The sequence below is a fragment of the Cornus florida genome, unplaced genomic scaffold (assembly GCF_030987335.1).
Source record: "Cornus florida cultivar Cherokee Brave unplaced genomic scaffold, ASM3098733v1 CherokeeBrave_3.0.0_Hap2_Chr06, whole genome shotgun sequence".
Classification (NCBI taxonomy): Eukaryota; Viridiplantae; Streptophyta; class Magnoliopsida; order Cornales; family Cornaceae; genus Cornus; species Cornus florida.
This window is the reverse complement of record NW_026775576.1, coordinates 73637933-73661402: the sequence shown is the minus strand read 5'-3', so window position 1 is coordinate 73661402 and position 23470 is coordinate 73637933. Positions and strand designations below refer to the sequence as shown.

General features: G+C 36.4%; 2 protein-coding genes across 2 annotated transcripts; both read right to left on the bottom strand.

The window, feature by feature from the left end:
• Positions 1 to 19585: 19585 nt before the first annotated feature.
• Positions 19586 to 20819, bottom strand: LOC132314337 (receptor-like cytoplasmic kinase 176). The gene is made up of 3 exons (XM_059813213.1): positions 20715 to 20819; positions 20477 to 20615; positions 19586 to 20383 (listed from the first exon to the last, which is right to left on the bottom strand). The coding sequence occupies exons 1-3, from the start codon at positions 20817 to 20819 to the stop codon at positions 20043 to 20045; spliced, it is 585 nt and encodes a 194-aa protein (XP_059669196.1). The 3' UTR covers positions 19586 to 20042.
• A 148-nt stretch (positions 20820 to 20967) lies between these two features.
• On the bottom strand, positions 20968 to 22010 carry LOC132314336 (probable serine/threonine-protein kinase PBL10). Its single transcript, XM_059813212.1, has 4 exons — positions 21995 to 22010; positions 21807 to 21878; positions 21266 to 21525; positions 20968 to 21126 (listed from the first exon to the last, which is right to left on the bottom strand). Exons 1-4 carry the CDS (start codon positions 22008 to 22010, stop codon positions 20968 to 20970), a joined length of 507 nt encoding a protein of 168 aa, XP_059669195.1.
• Positions 22011 to 23470: the final 1460 nt, after the last annotated feature.

The window sequence follows — 23470 nt, the reverse complement described above, 5'->3', positions numbered from 1 at the left end:
GGATGTTATTGGGATTGATATAAGATCCTTAGGTTCAGTGGTGAAGAGGAACAGAGGGTTTGGAAGAGAACTGAAATTTTCTTAAACTTGTTCCAGTGTTGTTTTCCAAGTATGCTAGTTTATTGATTTTGTTTAAACTCTGAAATTGTTTTCAAATTTATTGTAAGCAACCTTGGGGATGCTTTTAGACTCAATTAAGACTCCTAAGATTAGGTTAGAAACCAATAGAGTGGTAGGAATTGATCAGAGAGGGAGCAGACGGACTGAAACGAAGCAACGGGGACAGAGGCTCTCAAAGGAGGTGAGAGACGGCTCCCACAACAAGTAGAGCCGGCTCTAAGGACTCCTAGAGCCGGTTCTAGGCTGAAAGAGCCTGCTCCCAAAATTTGGAGCAGGCTCCCTCGTCAATTTACGTTAATTTTATTTTTTTTAGTTTTCTAAGGCGCTGTTTGGTATTCTGGACACTGTTTGAGCCTTTGGATGTTTCTAATGGATTGTGGGGACTTTACAGAGGATCTAAATACTTGATTCTAAGTGTGATTAAACTAGTTGTTGCATGGTTTAAGTCTCTAAGATAAAGGATGAAACAGTATAAAAGCGTATAACTTAGTACACTGTTATCGGATGGGACGAAATAAATTGTTTAGGTTAATTTAGCAATTTATTGGACTATAATAGGATTATAGAATTTATTTTAAATGCATGATAGAGTCATTGATATATTGGATTGGGTCTATGCATGCTTTGGATGCTAGTTGTGTAAACTATTAAACCGTTTCCTGCAATTACATGGTTTAATTCTTGGATTTAAATTGCTGAAACTTTAAATATTTTTCTGCAATTATTTGGATAGTGGTTTTGGACTGTAGATTACTTGTTCATTATGTATACATTGTAATTTACCTGGATATGGAGGATTGTATGTACTGGTATGGGACGGTGACATACTAGGGACGGTTTAGCTCAAAACGCCTAAACCTAACCAACAGATTAAAGGAATGGATTTATAAATATTGAATCCTAATTTTGGTTAAGACATATCAACTGCAACTAAGTTGAGTGGCTTCCTGGATTAATGGACGGTAGTTAAGTCACATCAACTGAATAAGTTGAGTAACTAACCAGTTGGTTTGTTGTATGTCAGTTTATTAAATATTTGAACTACATATCCTGGATTTGGATGAATTTTATATATATGTTTATGGTACCACGAACTGAGCTTGAGTCTCAGACTCATTGGTTAGGGTGCGTATATGCGGTGGATGCGTAGCTGGTTATAATAGGTTGAGGTGTACCCTGTTAGGTCTAGGTACTCATGCCCACCTTTGGGTGCGTATTCGCATGTTGCCTTCTATTCAGGTTGAGACCCCTATTATAGACCAGTGAATGTCCCTTAGTGTGGATATATTTATACGTATGGACTAGATAGATATTGTGAGGTGTCTACGGTATATCTGCGATCGGGTCACTATATGGATTGCAGTTAGATTAGATCTTGCTCGTGGGTCTGACCCACTCCTTTATTATTCTTTTCAGGTACAGGACAGTTCCATCCTTAGAGCTTGATCGTGCTTGTCGAGGACAGTCTCACATTCATCTGATTACGTAGGACTTCTCTCGATGTTTCTAGCATTATCTATCTTCAGTTTTCAGTTTCAGTTGAACTTTTGGTTAGGGGTACACCAGTGGATTCCCAAGTTGTAACCTTGAAGTTTTGGAGGATTGGAGTTTCATTTTTCAGTTATACATGGAGGGTTTTATTATTATTATTTCTTTCAGCTTTATTCTATCTTTATTATTTCTTTTTGTCATCTGTGTTCGTTTTAAAATACTTTAATTGTTTGATATTCCCTCAGGTTTGGGCCTGGGCCTGATCAACCCGTGTCTCGAATTCGAGGGGTATCACAGTTGGTATTAGAGCACTCCAGGTTTAAGTGTCTCTAGGACGTTTCGTATTGAGACTTCCGCGTAGCGGTTTTTTTTTTTATAGAGCTTATGTTTAGGATTTGTTGAATTCTTTTACGGTTCATTTAAACTCATACTGATGTCTGTCTTTCTATGTTAACAGCATGGTTAACACTGGAAGAAGACAGAACATGAATAGTCAACAAAGGAGAGCGGCACGTAGACAGTAGGAATGTAGGAGGAAGTTCAACAGGCTCAGGGTCGGGTCAGAGATCCAGAGATTCCTCTACACCTCAATGACCTTATTGCTCGGGCTATAGAGGCTGGGGTAACAGCTGTACTCCGGAACCAACCACAGGTTCAGCAGGCACCTGTACCAGCACCAGTGGTTCAGACGAATTCTTGGGGAAAGGCTAAGAGCTCTTTCACAAAGGGGAGTCCACCTGTGTTCTCAGGCTCCATCGATGCGAGAGCAGCTCACCAGTGGAAATAGGACATTGAGCGTCATCTTCGTTTGGTTCAGTGCACGGAGGTTCAGAAGCAGATGTTTGCTACTTTCAAACTAGTTGGGGATGCACTACAGTGGTAGGAGTCAGTTACCACCCCAGAGGAGAGGATGACATTGACTTATAATGAGTTCAGTGCTCGCTTTGACCAGAAATATTTTCCCTGTGCAGTCAGGGCAGCTATGAAAACTGAGTTTCTAAATCTGCCGCAGGGGAACATGATAGTGGCGAAGTATGAGCAGCAGTTCACGCGCTTATCACTTTTTGCACTGGATGAGGTGGATATAGAAGAGAAAAAACGCAACAGTTTCGTCAAGGGACTGATGTGGTTTATCAAGAGAACTATTACAGGTAGTCGAGCTTATACTACCTATGCTCAGGTGGTAGACACCGCTCTACAGCAGTATCAGTTGACTATGGACATCAGACAGGCCAAGGGTGAAAAGCGGGGTGACAGAGACTCTGCTAACCAGTTAGCTGAGAAAGGAAATGGAAATGGACACCGACAGAATAACAAGGGCAAGTTCCAAGGACAACAGCCTTGGAAGAAGCACAAGGGTGGTTCAGATGCCCACAAGAATGGGGCACCTATTCAGAGGCAACATAATGAGGGACCGCAGGCAGGACAAGGTCAGCCACAGGCTAACCGACAGAGGAGGCCATTTGGTACTTTTCAGGGTAGTTGTTACATTTGTGGAGAGTATGGTTATACCACCAGGCAGTGTCCTAAAGCAGGACAGGGACAGTATGTGCAGCAGGGACAGAGGGCGCCAGTACCTTTACTAGCTCCACAGGCTCCACGGATTCAGGGACAGACACATCTGGCTTTACCGGCACCGCCGCAGACTCAGGGACAGGCACCACAGCAGTTGCACTGTGGCAGGGTGTATAACCCCATGCCACAGGATGTTCAGGCACCTCAAACTATTGAGGGTAAGTTTCCTATTCATGGTTTGCATGGACGTGTTTTATTTGATACGGGTGCAACACACTCATTTGTAGCTAGGACTTTTGTTGTTTTATCTGGGATGAGGACGAGGGTATGCACTAGACCTCAGGGTATTTCTACACCATTGGGTAATACAGCTATTATACATGAAAGTGATGGGCCTGTGACACTAGATATTGGCAGACTCAGATTTCTAGCCAATCTATTGGTCCTGGACATGCACACTTATGATGTGATACTTGGGATGGAATAGTTATCTTACTACCATGCCCAAGTTGATTGTTTTGATAGATCTATTATTTTTACCATACCTGGTCAGGATATGTATGTAGTAGCTATGCCATGTTCTAAAGGGGGCGGTAGCACCTATTTGTTCCATGTGGAGGAAGAAAAGGAGGAGGGGATTACTGTGTCATTGGATAACATACCGATTGTACAGGATTTCCCGGATGTATTTCAGGAGATTTCATGGTTGCCACCTATCGCGAGATCGATTTTGTAATAGACTTAGCTCCAGGCACTGCGCCTATTGCTAGGGCACCCTATAGGATGGCACCGGTGGAGATGAGAGAGCTGAGGGATCAGATTCAGCAGTTACTCAGCCAGGGTTTTATTCGTAGGAGTACATCACCTTGGGGAGCACCGGTTCTGTTTGTGAAGAAGAAGGATGGTTCGTTTCATCTGTGTATAGATTACAGGGAGTTGAACAAGGTTACTATTCGTAACAAGTACCCTCTACCCAAGATCGATGATTTGTTTGATCAGTTACGGGGAGCCACATACTTTTCCAAGATTGATCTGCCTTCTGGGTATCATCAACTGAGGGTTAGGGAGCAAGATGATCCTAAGACAGTGTTTCTCACGAGATATGGTTCTTATGAGTTTCGTGTTATGCCGTTTGGGACGACTAATGCACCTGCAGTGTTTATGGACTTAATGAATAGAGTCTTCCGGGATTATTTGGATCAGTTTGTTATTGTCTTTATTGATGACATCTTGATCTATTCTTGATCGAAGGACGATCATGCTCGACATCTTCGCATAGTCTTGCAGACGCTTCGTGAGCACCAGCTATATGCCAAGTTCGAGAAGTGTGAATTTTGGCAGTGGGAAGTGAAGTTTCTGGGTCACGTGGTGTCAGAAGGGGGGATAACGGTTGATCCAGCCAAGGTTTCAGCTGTGGTAGAGTGGGGTCAGCCTACTTCACCTACCGAGATTCGGAGTTTTCTCGGTTTGGCAGGATATTATCGTCGGTTCATCGAGGGGCTCTCCAAGATAGCAGGACCACTCACTCATCCGACCAAGAAGGGTGTACAGTTTGTGTGGGATGAGCACTGTCAACGAGCTTTTGATGAGCTCAAAAGGAAGTTGACTTCTGCACCAGTTCTGGCTACTCCACAGAGCGGGATAGAGTATCTTGTCTACACGGATGCTTCGTTGAAGGGTTTTGGATGTGTTCTGATATAGGAGGAGCGACCGATTTCGTATGGATCTCGAAAGCTTAAACCTCACGAGCTTAATTATCCAACGCGTGATTTGGAGTTGGCAGCTGTGGTCTTTGCCTTACGCATTTGGCGACACTATCTGTTAGGTGAGTACTTCAGGTTATTTAGTGATCACAAGAGTCTGCAGTACTTGTTCACTCAGCGGGAGCTGAATATGAGGCAGCGCAGATGGTTGGAGTTTGTAAAAGACTATCATTTTTCTATACAGTACCATCCAGGGAAAGCGAATGTGGTGGCGGATGCACTCAAGCGCCAACCTATTGGTAGTCTTTCTGCTCTATTCACTACTGAGTGGAATGCTTTGAAGAATATGGATGAGTTATCGAATGCTTTTATGGCTTGGATGGTGGTTACACCTTCCATCATTCACAAGGTTTTACAAGCACAACTCACGGATCAACAATGCATTGACAAGGTTACAGAGATAGCTTCTAGAGAGGTTCCATTTTACTATGTTGGAGCCGACGGAGGTTTGAGGTACAAGAGACAGTTAGCGGTACCTTCTGCTGATGATTTGAGGAAGGATGTGATGACTGAGACTCACCACTCTGAGTTTTCTGTTCATCTAGGAGGCGATAAGATGTATCAGGATATGAAGCGGCAATTTTGGTGGGCAGGTATAAAGAGGGACATTGCTCTTTTTGTTTCTCAATGTAGTACTTGTCAGATGGTTAAGATTGATCATCAGAGGCCACCAGGAGCTCTACAGCCAATACCAATTCTGGAGTGGAAATGGGAGAGCATATCTATGGATTTTGTGGAAAGGTTGCCAAATTCTTTCAAGGGGCATAATTCCATATGGGTCATTGTGGATAGGTTGACCAAGTCAGCTCATTTCTTGCCTATTTGCACTGATTTCACTTCGGAGCAGTTGGCAAGGCTTTACATATCAGAGATTGTGAAGTTACAAGGCATTCCATTGTCTATTATATCAGACAGGGATTCGAGCTTTGTGTCTGGTTTTTGGAAGAGTTTTCAGCAGGCTTTGGGTACGGAATTGCACCTTAGCACTGCCTATCATCCTCAGACTGATGGACAAACTGAGAGGGTTAATCAGATCATGGAAGACATACTCCGGTCGTGTGTTCTTGACTTTAAGGGACACTGGGAGGATTATTTGCCACTTGTGGAGTTTGCTTATAACAATAGTTTCCAGAAGACTATTGGGATGGCACCTTTCGAGGCGTTATACGGCCGACCGTGTCGATCGCCCGTTTGTTGGATGGAGGTTGGCGAGAGCAGATTCTTGGGTCCTGAATTCATTAAGGATACTTCTGAGAAGATAGCTCTTATTCGAGATCGCATGCGTACCGCCCAAATTAGGCAGAAGAGCTATGCTGATCATCGTACTCGGGCATTGGAGTTTCAGGTTGGGGATCAGGTTCTGCTCAAAGTGTCTCCTATGAAGGGTGTTATGCGCTTTGGGAAGAAAGGGAAATTATCTCCGCGGTTTGTTGATCCATTCATGATTACGGATCGAGTAGGAGCTGTTGCGTATCGGTTAGCACTGCCGGATACTTTGGACCGCGTACACAACATATTCCATGTGTCCATGTTACAAAAATTTATGCGAGATGAGGATCGGTATCATCATATCGATGTTGGGGAGATTGAGTTGCAGCCAAATACAACTTATTTGGAACCACCATGTCGTATTGTTGACCGTCGGGATCAAATCCTTCGCTATAAGGATATCCCTTTGGTTCGTGTGCAATGGAGTCATCACAATGAGGCTGAGTCCACTTGGGAACGGGAGGATGTCATTCGCTCGCAGTTTCCTAAAATATTGGAAGAAGGTAAGAGCAAATTCCGATGACAGAATTCCTTTTGTTAGGGGGGAAGAATGTAATACCCCTAATTTTAAAAGGATAGTCTCGGCATTTTATTAATTATTTTTATTGTTTTTGGGTGATTATTTGGTTTAATTAATTTTATTTATTAATTTGATTTAATTGTTTACCTATGTGACATGTGTTTTAAATTGAATTAAGTAAGTTATCTTTTTTTATTTAATTGGCATTTATTGTTTAAGTGTTTTAATTGTTTAATTGGGTTATTTAATTGGAATTAATTGGTTAAGTGTATTAAATTATTTAATTGGATTTTTAATTTAATTATGGTTTAAGTTATAGTTAGCTCTGGGTTGCAATTCACGTATAGGTAAGCCGCACTATGGTAACAGAGATAGGTTCATGGGCCGACTAGGCTTAAAATTAGGGCTCTATCTCTAATTAAACAAGGATTAGGGTTCAGGATTTTTACACCTATATATACACGGTTATAATCTGTATCAAGGGTTGGAAAAACCCTATTCACTTACAAAAGATACAGAGAGAGAAACAGAGAGCAGTTGTGGGAAACCAGAGTGAGGCTTAAGAGGAATTGTACAGAGAGGACCAAGGAGGTTGAGTAAGGATTAGAGACAGACTTATAGGAAGCTTGACGGCGTTCAGAATTGCCGGAAAACTTAGAGACGATGCAGGGATTTCATAATTGAAATTACAGGCAAGTTCTTCTCTTTCTCCTTCTCTTTGGCTCGTGTTCTGTGCACCTAGATAATCTCTAGGGTTTAATCAATCAATAACTGGAAGATATATGTTTAATATATGTCATATGAATGATCTGTTTATGTTGAAAACCATTTTGTTACAGTTCATGCAAGACTCGTTATAGTTTTCTGTTCTTTAAGCATGTAGCTCTGTTATAACTCTAGTCTTTGGAATTGTTTTTAATCTCTATAAATGAACCATGGGGATGTTATTGGGATTGATATAAGATCCTTAGGTTCAGTGGTGAAGAGGAACAGAGGGTTTGGAAGAGAACTGAAATTTTCTTAAACTTGTTCCAGTGTTGTTTTCCAAGTATGCTAGTTTACTGGTTTTGTTTAAACTCTGAAATTGTTTTCAAATTTATTGTAAGCAACCTTAGGGATGCTTTTAGACTCAATTAAGACTCCTAAGATTAGTTTAGAAACCAATAGAGTGGTAGGAATTGATCAGAGAGGGAGCAGACGGACTGAAACGAAGCAACGGGGATAGAGGCTCTCAAAGGAGGTGAGAGCCGGCTCCATGGATGTGGAAGCCGGCTCCCACAACAAGTAGAGCCGGCTCTAAGGACTCCTAGAGCCGGCTCTAGGCTGAAAGAGCCTGCTCCCAAAATTTGGAGCGAGCTCCCTCGTCAATTTACGTTAATTTTATTTTTTTTTAGTTTTCTAAGGCGCTGTTTGGTATTCTGGACACTGTTTGAGCCTTTGGATGTTTCTAATGGATTGTGGGGACTTTACAGAGGATCTAAATACTTGATTCTATGCGTGATTAAACTAGTTGTTGCATGGTTTAAGTCTCTAAGTTAAAGGATGAAACAGTATAAAAGCGTATAACTTAGTACATTGTTATCGGATGGGACGAAATAAATTGTTTAGGTTAATTTAGCAATTTATTGGACTATAATAGGATTATAGAATTTATTTTAAATGCATGATAGAGTCATTGATATATTGGATTGGGTCTATGCATGCTTTGGGTGCTAATTGTGTAAACTATTAAACCGTTTCCTACAATTACATGGTTTAATTCTTGGATTTAAATTGCTGAAACTTTAAATACTTTTCTGCAATTATTTGGATAGTGGTTTTGGACTGTAGATTACTTGTTCATTATTTATACATTGTAATTTACCTGGATATGGAGGATTGTATGTACCGGTATGGAACGGTGACATACTAGGGACGGTTTAGCTCAAAACACCTAAACCTAACCTAACAGATTAAAGGAATGGATTTATAAATATTGAATCCTAATTTTGGTTAAGACATATCAACTGCAACTAAGTTGAGTGGCTTCCTGGATTAATGGACGGTAGTTAAGTCACATCAACTAAATAAGTTGAGTAACTAACCAGTTGGTTTGTTGTATGTCAGTTTATTAAATATTTGAACTACATACCCTGGATTTGGATGAATTTTATATATATGTTTATGGTACCACGAGCTAAGCTTGAGTCTCAGACTCATTGGTTAGGGTGCGTATATGCGGTGGATGCGTAGCTGGTTATAATAGGTTGAGGTGTACCCTGTTAGGTCTAGGTACTCATGCCCACCTTAAGGTGCGTATTCGCATGTTACCTTCTATTCAGGTTGAGACCCCTATTATAGACCAGTGAATGTCCCTTAGTGTGGATATATTTATACGTATGGACTAGATAGATATTGTGAGGTGTCTACGGTGTATTTGCGATCGGGTCACTATATGGATTGCAGTTAGATTAGATCTTACTCGTGGGTCTAACCCACTCCTTTATTATTCTTTTCAGGTACAGGACGGTTCCAGCCTTAGAGCTTGATCGTGCTTGTCGAGGACAGTCTCACATTCATCTGATTATGTAAGACTTCTCTCGATGTTTCTAGCATTATCTATTTTCAGTTTTCAGTTTCAGTTGAACTTTTGGTTAGGGGTCCATCAATGGATTCCCAAGTTGTAACCTTGAAGTTTTGGAGGATTGGAGTTTCATTTTTCAGTTATACATGGTGGGTTTTATTATTATTATTTCTTTCAACTTTATTCTATCTTTATTGTTTCTTTTTGTCATCTGTGTTCGTTTTAAAATACTTTAATTGTTTGATATTCCCTTGGGTTTGGGCCTGATCAACCCGTGTCTCGGATCCGAGGGGTATCACAAAAACCCTAATCTAAATTTAACCCTAATCGGCCCATAGGTTGTAATGACTGTATTAATGTAATTTAAATACTCATTTAACTTAATTAAATAAGTAAAGCAAACTATAAAAAGAAAAACCAAATAATAAATTAAACCATTACCACCAATCAATTAAATAAAAGAATGCAATTAAGATAAATAACTACCAATTAAATCATATAAGTAAATTAAATCAAGGAATGCAATTAAATTAAATAATCAAACAACAAACACAATTTAAAGAAAACTATTCACTTAAATGATGCAACTAATTAAACAATTTGACACCTAAGCACATAGAATCAAAGTTAAATTCCAATTTTTTCCTTTTGAAAATTAGGGGTATTACACTAATGTTGAACTTCCGACCCATTGGTTGAGTCATTTGGACCAAGCTACATTCAGCCTAACTTCATTTAAGACGGGACCAGTCCTGCTAGACAAATGATTAAACAAAGAAGGCAAGTTCTATGCAAGTAAAGTTTAGCATGGAAAGAATTGTAAAAAGAAAAGAACTCTATTTATAAAAAATGTTGTACATGGAATGAATTGGAGGACAAGTAAGGCGAGTCCTGTCATTATTCCACCACTTTTTTGCATATAAATAGAGGCCTATACCTCCAATTAGGCATCGAGCAATATACGTTTTTCTCTGAGTATTCTTATTGCTTGTTATTATTATTTTGAGTGAGTTATATTCTTTCTTTTTATTTCTATTAATAGAGAGAAATTTTGCACTTACAAAAGTGCTTCCAAAATTGAGGCCAAAATCGGAAGCATCAAAATGATGCTTTTGTTTACTTCCACACTGTAGCAAAGCACTGTTCAAAAAAAAAAAAAAAAAAATTCCCTTCTAAAATAACATTTTTATCTAACCATTCAAATTTTCAAACTTGCAACATTTTTTGCCAAACATGTTTTTCTGTTTTTGCTTTTAAAAATCTTGTAACAAATTTACATTACCAAACAAGCTTCTAAATAGTGTTGAACACACTCTAAAAATATAAACATTATTTCTGTTTTGGGTCAAAATAAAAGTACACCGAATAAGGAAACAGATCAATACTTGCAGTGAGACTTTATGTATTGGTGTTGGGGCTACATTATTGATAAAGAACTGTGAATCACATGATGAGGCTTACATCATATATAACCACATATGTTATGACTTCTCTGTGTTGTTCATAACTCAAAATTAACTCACACAATGGTGTTTAATTTAGTTTTCCAACAGTAGATTTTTATGATAATGTCAATAATGCCACACATGGGATGATGAATATCAATGGATCGATCATACATGGCTTGCTTAAGTTAATTAAGTGACTATTTATATAGTTGACTACTGCACACAAATTGGATAAAGCTCGGATTATGTCCGTGATTATCGCCCTTAAAGAATTGATCGCACTCAATAAGATTCGAATGTGAGATTTAATGCTTCACGAGACACTGACTTCACCACTTGAGTCAACCCATTGGAATAATGAATGTAAAGAAAGTGAAAATTAATAGAACAAATGTAAATGGAATTGAACCCACTATCATAAATGTATAATAAATATATATATATTAAGAGAGATGTTAATCACAGTCGCTACTTATCAACTAAGTTACATGTGTAAATTACTACAAGTTCCAACAACTAATATTACTACGAGGGATGCTAGTCACCTTTCTATTGTGGCTCCATCTCCTATACCTGGTGGAATGATGATGTTGTGTGAGGCTCCTGAAGCTTCTCCAAAGCATTCACCACTTGATTCAATACAACAGATAAAAATTGACTAGTCTAGCTATGTCAATTCTCTCAATAGTCAGGGGAAAAAGATCTATATTAGTGTCTAAGACACGTATAGATGTGAATGGGCTAAATAAGAAAATATTTTCCAATAACTCTAAAGAGTTTAATGAAAAATGTTATGGATACACTAAGCTAATACACTAAGACAAGCTAATTCAAGCTAGTTAGCTCTAATGTACAATTTAGTTAAAAGCTAAAATGCTACTGAGTTGTAAACTAGTTAGTTTAGCTATAAACGAAAATGATTAATGAGATGCACAAAACCTAAGAGGAAGAGGAAAATTTGTTAGTTAGTTCTAGCTCTCAACTTGATAGTAAAAAATATGAGGGTGATGAGTAGCCATTTTAGCCATAAACTATTTGAGCTATACATCATATTTGCTCATGTAGGATGGAATAATACTACTTATAAAGTAGTAATTTTTGAAGAATATTCTTCAAAACAAATTACTAAACTACCAAGATAGACTACTTAGATAAGTGTGTACTAAACCTATGAACTACTACAATTAATAGCTAAACAAACTTAACTTCAAACTAGCAGTAATAGCTGAGAAGTGGGTGCTCATCATAACCTAGTAGTAAGATATGAGAATAGTGTACTTAATCTAAACTAGTAAAGATAGTTAAGAACTTACTTTTAACTAGTAATGGTAGCTAAAAAGTGAGTGTTCATTCTGTGGTGATTGTATCCAAAGCTTAAATAATAAGATAATTATTTACTTAAATGATTGAGTTATGTGATGTGTGACACATGAATAACTCAATTCATAAATACAAGAGATGTAGAAGCAAATATTAATTTGAGCCCATTGTAATTAATATCTCTAGCATTAATTCACAGTAACGTATGTGACATATTATAAGAACAAACTAGAGAAAAAGTTAATATATATGCACTAGAAACTGTTATACATGATTATTGAGAAGCGAATATAGAACCTTGGAAAGTTAGATGAGGTGAAATATTTAATATATGGTATTTCAAGAATTGGAAAACCATAAGAAATATATCATATATATATAATTTCAGGATTATCCCAAAGTTGTGGGGGGGTATTGTCCATAGATGAAATTTGCTATGAGTTACCTCACCAGATAAGAAATACTTATAAATGTAGGATTCTTAATCCTAAGAGATTTTGGATAGAACCAAAAATCATTTATAGTATTATAAAAATAGTGCATGTCGTTTCCTATGAGGAAAATGCTATTGAACAAATAGAAGAGTTCTTTTTCCAGCGGAAGAGCTGAGTTATTTGTTCTAGTTGAAGAGTAAAGTGTGCAAGCTTATAAGTCCTTGAGTGGATTAAAGCTGGTATCAAGACAATGACATAAATGTGATTCATAAGTCATTGTATGCCTTTAAAAAAAAAAAAAAAAAAAAAAAAAAAAAATAATGATATACTAATTAGTATATTTGATATGAAAGATTTAACATCTGATAACATAATATATTCTCAATAGAGTGAGATTGAGATAATAGTAGTTATGATAACAAAAGCGTAGCTAACTTTTGTAGATGCAAGTCTTAAATATAAATACTAGTCAAAGTATATCATTGGTTGAGATTGCAAGACATCTTAATAACTGTGTTTAATTACACATTTTCAATCCAGGATAGGATCACTGAAAAGCAATAAATTGGGTAGTTAAGATACACCCTAAGTCCAATATTGCATAGATCGAGGTTTCTAACTAAATTGGAGGTGTAACAGTGATGCAATCTGGATGTGAGATATTAAAGATTTCAAATCCAAGAGTGGATATGTCTTTAATATTAAAGGTGTAGTTATACGTTCTTAATATAACTCAAAGTTAGAAACTTTGAATAAATCAAATAGGAAAGTCAATAGACTTTACCTAGAGGACATTTCAAAGTAAGTCTACACCTGTGCCACTAAAGAAAATAATATTGCTAACAGTAAGCAATTTTAAGGCACAAAGTATACAGTTGCTCTCACCTGGAGAAATCTCTACAGAGTGTAATATTTCTAAACACAATCTTGTGGCCACATATAAAATTGAGGGTTGTACTAGAGAGCAATTGCACAAATCATCGAGGGGAATGGGATTAAAAGCCGAAAGCTAACGAATCACCTTAATGGAAACCCAACCTAGTTGACTGGAGATTCCAAGATCTAAGTTCAAAGGGACAACAGAAATTCTGAGTGACTCACCAGAAGTACTGGGAAGATATAAATCTTCTACCCATTTCTATGATGAGACAGTGCTACCTACAGCGATTATTAGGATAAACTATGCTTTTAATGACTCTTATACCTTAAAAATTCAAGTGGGGTATGGTAGGATACTCTTAATAAGAAGTTACCTATATGAGTGTGAAGTGGGGCCGTTTTATGAGAACTATAAAGGCTAAGTTTTCTAGAGCACTCATGAATACCAGGAGTTGTTCAGGGCCAAAATGAACACAACAATGAGAACCAACTTTGTAAGGAAGGGTACTGTGTGTTTATTATTATCTTGGTTTACACAAACAGCTGAACAGTTCAAGACACCACGTTCACTGGTTAGCCAGTAAATCCGATAGCAATACACTATGGAAGGTTCAAAGCCAAAAGCTACTTATCCTGATGCAGTAACTTTCCGACTATACTCTCTTTACTGTTTGCATGATAATCTTTTACATTTTACGCAAATTTCCATTTATGTGGGGGATTGTTGGAAACGAAGGCATTAAAAATATAAACTTTGGATGAGATTTGGAATAGATTCCGCTAATAATTTTTTGCGGATCTCTAGACGAGTGTGTTTCTCTCCGCAAGGAGATGAACATGGTATATTTACTTTCTCAAATCCGTTTCGGAGTGAATGAGAAATTAGCTCCAAAAGTGTGGTGTTTTGATAAGCCTAAATGGGTATGCAAAATGTAGGAAATGTTTGTCCCACATGGAAAAAAATGTTGAAACCAATTGAAATTTAAATAAGCCAGATTTGGGCTTGGGCTTGGACTTGGGCCTAATTGTAAAATCCGATTATTCTTTTTACTAAACGGAATCTTAGATTGGGCCTTTATTTTTGGGCTGGGCTTATTTAAATGGGTGGTTGGTTTTTGAATTTAAACTAAAAATTAGTTTTTTTTTTCCAAAGGGTTGTATCTATTTCCAAAGGGTTGCTTCAGATTTCCAAAGAATTGCATCTATTTCTAAAGGATTGCAACCTATTGGAATGGATGTGTCTAGTGGTGAACAGACACCATGTGAACCATTGCAACCTATTGGAGTGGATGTGTCTATTGGTGAACAGACACCATGTGAACCATTGCAACCAATACAAATGGTTGTGTCAAATGATAAAGAGACACATATAAATGGTTGTATCCAACGATGCAGAGACACATATGAATGGTTGTGTTTAATGATAAAGAAACACACCCAATCCGAAAAGACACCTTACTTAAAAAACTACTTTTTAGTTTTTTTCAAAGGGTTGCACCCAACCCGAAAAGGCACCTTGTTGCCTATAAATACCCCCCCCCCCCCCCCCCCACCTTTTTGGATCATTTGCAAATAATTCATTTTCATTTTCTTCTATCTCCTTCTCTAGACTTGAACTCAACCCAAGTGGGTTCAAACCATAGGTTAAGTGGTCCGAACCACTTAGACCCTAATCCAATTTCATTGAGCCATATTAAGATTGGTCCGAACCATTTGGTTCGGATTGCACCCAATTCAGCATTTATATAGTATAGATGTATTTTTGAGTTAGAGAGAGTATTACACGGAGAAGGTTCACCGTATCCATGAGTTTGTAGTGCTGCTACCGGTGGATGTAGACCGTTGTATCCTGGGAGATAGACGCCATTGAGTCCGTTAACACCATGAGGGGTGAATCTATCTTAAGGATATAGTATACAATACTAGCCTCGGTCCAAGTTCTTTATTTATTATTATTATTTTATTGCTGTATTTTGCATATTTAATTAAATATAGAGTTGCATATTTAATTAACGATTTCTTAGCATATTGTTAATTATCTCATGGCATATTAGTAAAAAGTTTGTTATATCTTAAATGCCACATGAAGCATATATTTACCAACATAATATACTAAACAGTTCAACCCGAATACGACCCATTTAATAATCGTGTCAGAAACTCTCAATACTAACCCGACCTGTTTATTAAACGGGTTACACATGTAAACCGTTTAATGACCTATTTACAAAAAAAAAATAAAAAATAAAAAATTATATTATTTAAATTATTAATAATACTTAATAAAATAATAAATACTAAAATAAAAAAAATACAAGTTTTAATCAATCAAATTACTAAATAGTTTCTAGTTTACAAAAGATTAAATTATAAGACACAAGTTTATATAGTAATTTTAGAACTTAAATAGAAATTTATTTACGACATATATAGTTAAATGTGTTTAAACAGTTTACACCGGTTGAACCACTAAACCCAAACACGACACAATTAATTAAACGGGTTAATCATGTCGACCCGTTTATGACCTGAATCCGTTTAAGGTCAACCCAAACTCATTTAACTCGTGTCGTGTATGAATCGTGTTAACGGGCCGTGTCAACTTTTGCCACCCCTAGTTATATTGTATGAAGTGGGGTAAATGCAAGAAACACCCGATAAGTATACATTTCATATCACTTTTACCCCTTATTTTAAAAGGTGTGCAAAAAATACTCTTATTCTTTTCAATTTGTGCGAGGACACCCCTTAATTAATATAATGCCCATTTTACTCTTTTACTTTTCCAAAAATGCTCCTACCAAACCTTACTATTCACCCCAAAACTGCAACCACCGGGCAAAGCAGAGATTATGGGCTTTGGAGACGAAGGCACAGAAAGGGAATTGAAGGTTTCCTGTGTTTGATTGAAACCCCAAAATAAGAATAATAAGAACTTCTGCAACAAGAAGCAGAACTAGTACTGGTAGTTGTTGCAAAAAAAAAAAAAAAAGAAGAAGAAGAAGAAGAATGGTGCTTCACCCTACCTTGATTTCTTCTGCTAACATGAGATAAAACAGAGCCTGTAACATCTAATTTTCAATTTTTTTTTTCCTACATCTACATATATATTTTGGTAAGCATTCTAGTACTAGACAGTGACCTGAAGTGATATTTGGGTAGAGGGAAAGGATCTTCCTTGTTCGCCGGTGACCATGGCCATGATCGAATTTTGCGGAACCATGACGACGAGGTGGAACAGCGGAATTGATAATGGAATGAACTGATTAGGGTGAGGAACATCATGATGAAATCTCCATTGAAAGATGGGTTCGTAATTGTTTGAGTCTATAGTGATAATTCAAGAACTGGGGGCCAAAAACTAGGAGATGGGTTTTGTGAATTGTATGGTAGAGATGAAAAAAAAAATGAATATATCAATGTGTATACATATACATATGTGTGTATAACTGTGTACAAAGAATAGAGGAAGAAAGAAGTATGGAGTCGTGGGTCAGTTTGGGGCAGAAATGGTTATAAGATTGTGGTGGTGGTGGTGACTGGCGAACGCTGTTATGGAGCATCGCGGAGTCATAGAGGGCTGCTGCCGTTCCGAGCTTGCCCCATTGCGGTGGTCATCTCTCTGTTCTTTGTTATATATATATATATATATATATATATATATATATATATATATATCTACCCATTTATATATAGTTATATACCTCTCTGTGTGTGCAAAAATTTGTGATGTATATGTGTGTACTGTATATGTGATGGAAGAGGAAAGTAATGTACATGCGATGGAAGAGGAAAGCAGCAGCGGCGGCGGCCGTGAACACAATCATCAGTGCCGACGTTTGGGGTTGCGAATTGGTGGTTGGTTGTTGTTTGGTTAATCAATTTTTTGATGAATTTTTCGGGTGGCAGAATTGATGAATTGGGTTATCTTGGGTTGTCATCTTCTCTTCCTCTGGCGAACTGGCATGGTGCATACATTGTAAGTTTTTGTTAGCTACCTTTTTTAGTCATTTCACAAAATATTAATCATATATATATATATTATTAAATGTGTAGTTAAGGACATTTTAGTTATAAATGTGTGAATATGACCTATTTGCACAAATATCATAATTTAGGGGTGTTTTTTGTATGTGAGGGATGCAATATGCACTGTAAGTATATTATAAGAGTGTTTTATGCACATAACCCTATATTGTATTGGTCTTTGAGATTGCTAGTTGCCATGTCATTTATTTGAGTGACTAAGTTTCAAAATGACACAGTTTTGAAAAGGGGTAAAAGAGTCTTTTAAATTTTTCGTCAACAGCAATGGACCAAAAAACTTTCTCCGTCCAAAAACTTAACCAATTTAATAGTTGAAGGAAATTATTTATAATTAGGGTGTTAGTTACAAATAAAGTATAGTTGAATGGAGTTTAATGTACTTTATAATAATGATACTTTAATAATATTTATAATTTTTATTAAATAGTAATAACAAGATTGATATGACAATCACTCAAGTTGTTGAAGGTGGAAAACTAAAATAACGAGAGAGAGAGAGAGAGAGAGAGAGAGATGATATATATATGATCAAGTGAGGTATGTTTTGAGGAGCAAAGGTGCTTCATATAGGAATAGCAGACCGACAATGTCTTTGTCATGCGGTGGGTTAAATTCTAAATTAACCCCATTACAAGTCTTTATGGTCATGAGATGTCATTGCCTTTCTGGCCCATAAAGAAAATTGACTGGTCTACCTCAAAGCGTGGAGAGAAAATCCAAACAAAATAAAAAATTAGAAGGTAAATTACATAGACTTTCTAAATTATATACAAATAGCGGGTTCAATAATTAATACTTTAATAATATTCTATATTATTATATTGTGTATTTTATATCATAGAAAGACAAAATCATTGTTTTATAAAATTTGGTCAAGATAGAAGTTTGTTGAAAAAAAAAAATTGTTGTTGAGCATACATACTAAATCTAAGGGAGGTGAAAGTAAATAAACTATGAACCGTCTATCTATATATATAATTTGTTCAAATGTCAAAAGAGGTGAATATAATTTATCCAAAAATAAAATGTAAAGTTAAAAAATAAAATAACTAACCAAACTTTTTTTTTGGGTAAATAAAAACTATCCAAACTTTTCTCGTCATTTTTTTTTGGTTGAAAAGGTAAACTTGTATAAATATTTAAAAGAGGAATGTACAAACAAACCCCGAAGGGGGGAAAGATTTTCTCATCATTTCTCCTCATGTTAGTTGCCTTTTCATTCATTTCAGGTTCTCACTTTGTTCACCTATATATTAAAGTCGGCCAACATAAAAAATTAATTCAAATACAATAGAGTTACTCGGGCCAAAGAGTTGAGCGTATAATTATTTCAATGGGTCAAATATACAAATCGGAAATATTAACCAATCAGAAACATTCAGTTAAGGAATACTTTATAATTTTTTTGACTTTTGAAGTATTTTTCATTTGAATATATCTATGAGAAATTATTATATGGTACTATCAATCACTAATTGACACGCAAATAAATGTGTTGACTAATTAACAAATACGTAAAAAATTAAATAAAACTAATATAAATTCAACACATTTGCTTTCTTGTCAACATGTAATTGACTCGAAACCAGACCATATAATAGTTTCTCTATATCTAGTTAATTCACTTCGACTCAATATAACAATTGAGACAATAATTACATTAAGCTGAATGAAATTACAAATACCAATTTTTTCAACAGCATGTATAGTTACTTTTCGTCTTTCCGTTTATTTATATATATTATATCAAATAATCAATTGCTTAAATATAATTAAATTAGCTTATATATTGTTGATTGATCTGTCTCATAAACTTAATTATGAACACATCTACCATTCCATGTCCTTTGGCTTCATATTAGTACTCACAATTTCTAATTGGTTGCTTTCACATTATATGATATATGTAATGCAAAATCATGACAATATATATATATATATTAAAAGATGACACTACACCAAACAAGGGAACTGATCAATACTTGCAGTGAGACTTTATGTATTGGTGTTGGGGCTACATTAGTGATAAAGAACTGTGAATCACATGACGAGGTTTACATCATATATGATGACCACATATGTTATGACTTCTCTGTGTTGTTCATAACTCAAAATTAACTCACACATTGGTGTTTAATTTAGTTTTCCAACAGTAGATTTTTATGATAGTGTCAATAATGCCACACATGGGATGATGAATATCAATGGATCACACATGGCTTGCTTGTGCTAATTAATTAGAGGATCATGATTTCACTAATACGTTTTATATTAAAATGAATATGTCCCAAAGGAATTTTTTTTTTTTTTTTTTTTTTTTTTTCCCGATAATGGGGTGTTCCGACTAATTCACGGAAGTCATGCAACTCTACTCCTGCACACAAATGGGTAAAGCTCGAATTATGTCAGTGATTATGGCCCCTGAAGAATTGATCGCACTCGAAAGGATTTGGATTCGAGACTTAATGCTTCACGAGGCACTAAATTCTAAGAAACTTCACCATCCGAGTCAACCCCTTGGAATAAATGGAATTGAACCCACTATCAAGGACATAATTGTATAATAAATATATTAAGAGTAATGTTAGTTCCAATCGCTACTGACAAGTAGATAGCGCGACTTTAGCTTCAATACAAGTTCCAACAGCTAATATTTAGTAAGAGGGATGCTAGTCACCTTTCTATTGTGGCTCCATCTCCTACCTGGTGGAATGATGATGTTGTGTGAGGCTCCTGAAGCTTCTCCAAAGCATTCACCACTTGATTCATGTTTGGCCTCAACTTGGAATTTGGTCGGAGGCAATGCATAGCAATTGTAGCTGCTCTTAGTGCTGCACCTACACAGTACTGGCCTTCGATGCTAGGATCAATTACACCCACAGTTTTGCCTTTGCTGGCCATGTAAGGCTTTACCAATTCAACAAATTTGCAATACCCAAATGCTTCTTGGCCAGTCAAAATCTCCAGGAGAACAATCCCAAAACCAAATGTGTCACTTTTAGTAGTTGACCAGCCTTCAGAACAGGTAAAGAGAATGAATTATGGATATCCGGAATGCCAAATGAATAGATAATGATCGAACAAATTAAGCTGAGAATTTAGAATACCTGTGATTACAAGCTCAGGAGGTGCATATGCCACTTCCTTACCATTACATAAGCAGAGATCAGGAGGTAAATAACCAATGATATGAAATTCATCATTAACCTTGGTCGACTCTGAAATAGAAAGCTTTACATTGAAGTCCTGTCAATTTAACAATGGAAAATTTTATGTATGGAAGTCCACAGATATATATTGTTCAACTTTCAGAATAAGAAGCATTGAAGTGCTAATTTCACATACAGAATCAAGCAGGATATTAGAGGATTTGAAAACGCGATATATGACTTTTGCTTCTGGGCTGTGAAGATATGCAAGTCCCTTTGCAACGCCAAGAGCAACCTTCATACGGAGGTTCCAAGAAAGTGGTTCAACATAAGAAGCCCCTGTTAATTCATTAACACGGTCTCTTAATCATATATATATATATATATATAAAGAGAAATATTTGGAGTCTGTAAATAACATCAGCTGAATGGTTGAAGAGGTAATGACATTAATGAATTAAAAACTTACTTGAAAATAGATGATTTTTCCAATTACCCCACAGCATGGACTCATCAAATACCAGAAGCCAATGTTCATTCTCTAAACAATAACCCACGTGTTTCACTAGATTGGGATGAGACAGTTGCCCCAAATAATTTATTTCTGCCTGTAAATCGTTTAAAAGGAGTAACAAATTAATAACTAAAAGATGAAGGTCAAATTCCAACACGAGACCCAAAATGATTAGGAAATTACTAGTGATGTCTTTTTGAAATTGTAGATGATGCCGATATGATTATACATACCAGCCATTCCTGGTGACTACCGTGAAAGTCGTGTGACTGGTTTAGTGTCTCCACAGCTACAACCATGCCAGTCCCTAGTTTGGCAGCTTTAAATGTATTCTCGTCAATCCACCCTTTAAAGACAAGACCAGAACGACCGACGTCTGGACGGAAGTTTCTGGTGACTTTTTTGAGTTCACTAAAGGCAAAGTTCTTCAAATCAGGGGACTCTAAAATCTCATCCTCTGTCGACGGAGGATTTATAAGTGGCACGTATAACCCTATACATGTATATCATGCACAAAAAAACATTCATTAATTCACCAAGCAATGTCGGACAGAAAATTGAACTTCTCAACAAACAAACTCAAATCATGCACTTTTAAATATATACCCAGTCTCTGATTTTTATATATATATTACTGAGATTCCGTGTTGATTTCATAGGGATAACAGCCAAAACAACTGTATGTGATCCTGTTCTATGACTTGTTCTAAAAAAAAAAATTTGAACAAAAAGTTGAGGAAAAGTTATAGGAACCAGGGTTACGAGGTGTCTCACCTTTGCTTTTAACACTCATAGAAGAACCCATCAAAGTACTCAAACTGCACTCGCGCCCTTTTTCTCTTTCACCTGCATAGAGAGCATACACATTAAATCTACAAGTTTCAATGATATTGTACGAATTTTGCACCTAAATATTCATTGTTTCAACTCTCCCACAATTAGTGATGGGCCTCACCACTAACTTGTGTCATGCACCATGTAATAATTTCTTCGCTACAAGTCAAATGAAATAATGTAGATGTATTTTGGATGGTGACTGATTTACTAGCTAACATCTCAATATATATATATATGTGCGTGTGAATGAAGGAAAATTCTGAGTTATGATATGATAAATTATGAGGTCAAAATCATTAAAAGATTATATTTCTTTTTGTACAATGAAGAAAACATGAAAGAGACCAATATATATCAGATGGTATGAGCCTTTGAGGAAAAGATAGAACATACATGTGTGTATGTGTGTGTGTATACATAGAGAGAGGGGGTAGCTAAATGGGATGTCCTTGGGAAAATGAAAAGGGTAACACTGGTAAAAGATATCAAAATCACATGCGCTGAGGCATTTTTGTACCCATGAAAATGAGACCTAACCATGCTGGGAGATTTTTGATACAAAAATCTATTATTGTTCCCCAAAAGTGATGGTCACCAAAAATTAGGATTCGTCAGCTGCACGTACAGATCTAAAAACAGAACCAACCAAATAAGATCTGGGCGTCAAAAAAGATTAATTTCTGCAAAAAATGGCCTTGGGTTTCACTCTAACAATGAAAAATTAAAAATAAAATAAAAAGTCTGATTTCTTCCATTTTCCTACATTTCTCTGCAACCAAATTAGACCTTAGAAAATAAAACAATTTGAAATCAAAAGTCTAAATGTGATCATCTCCAATATATATATATGTATACACACACATATTTATGTATAATTTACTCTAAAATCTTGGTGTTCTAGCTTAAAATGACAAACGCATAAGCTGACCTGCTCAATCAGTTGAGTCCTCCCTGAAAATTTGATTTCCAGAGGATGACTAAGCTAGATTTTTTAAGAGAGAGAGAGAGAGAGAGAGAGAGAGAATCTATGTACAACTTTGGTGGTTAATTGTTAGAGTTACTAACTACAGCTCCAAAGTTTGAGAGAGAGAAAGTAAAGGAGAGAGAGAGAGAGGAGAGCTGGAGCCTGGAAGGTTGTAGTGGGACTAACCTTAGCCTTATATATATATATACTGCGGGTTTTTTTTCTCTCTCTAGACTTTCTTTCTCTGTCAACTGTGAAGACCATGCAGCTGGAAGGAAGAGATAAACAGTTACATGTCATGTCATGTCATGTCATGGGTCAAATTCTAATTCCTCGTAATGTAGCAATCGATCAAAACCGCCTTTCAAAAAAAAAAAAAAAAAAAAGAGAAAAAAAATTATCAAAACCGTGTGAGGAATTGTGAGGCGATTAAAGGGATTTACATAATAGCTTAGGGATATTCTTGTTATTTAAATTTTTTTTTTTTTTTTTTGGTAAATTGTGCTGACACGGTTAACGTCACTCAACGGACAGTTAAATATTTTTTTTTAAATTGACTCCTCCTAAGGTTTTAAAAATGTGCATTGATACCTTTCCAGACTTTTGAAACCATATTAAATTATCTTTTAATCATTTG

What these genes read in the sequence shown, in the direction of transcription:
- LOC132314336 (XM_059813212.1), bottom strand. An exon ending in TATGAGTGTTAAAAGCAAAG is followed by an intron (nt 21,526 to 21,806) that starts GTGAGACACCTC and finishes ATACATGTATAG; the next exon opens with GGTTATACGTGCCACTTATA. An exon ending in GTAGTCACCAGGAATGGCTG is followed by an intron (nt 21,127 to 21,265) that starts GTATGTATAATC and finishes AACGATTTACAG; the next exon opens with GCAGAAATAAATTATTTGGG.
- LOC132314337 (XM_059813213.1), bottom strand. Translation starts at nt 20,819, where the DNA reads ATGAAGGTTGCTCTTGGCGTTGCAAAGGGACTTGCATATCTTCACAGC. An exon ending in CTAATATCCTGCTTGATTCT is followed by an intron (nt 20,616 to 20,714) that starts GTATGTGAAATT and finishes TTAAATTGACAG; the next exon opens with GACTTCAATGTAAAGCTTTC. An exon ending in TCCTGAGCTTGTAATCACAG is followed by an intron (nt 20,384 to 20,476) that starts GTATTCTAAATT and finishes CCTGTTCTGAAG; the next exon opens with GCTGGTCAACTACTAAAAGT.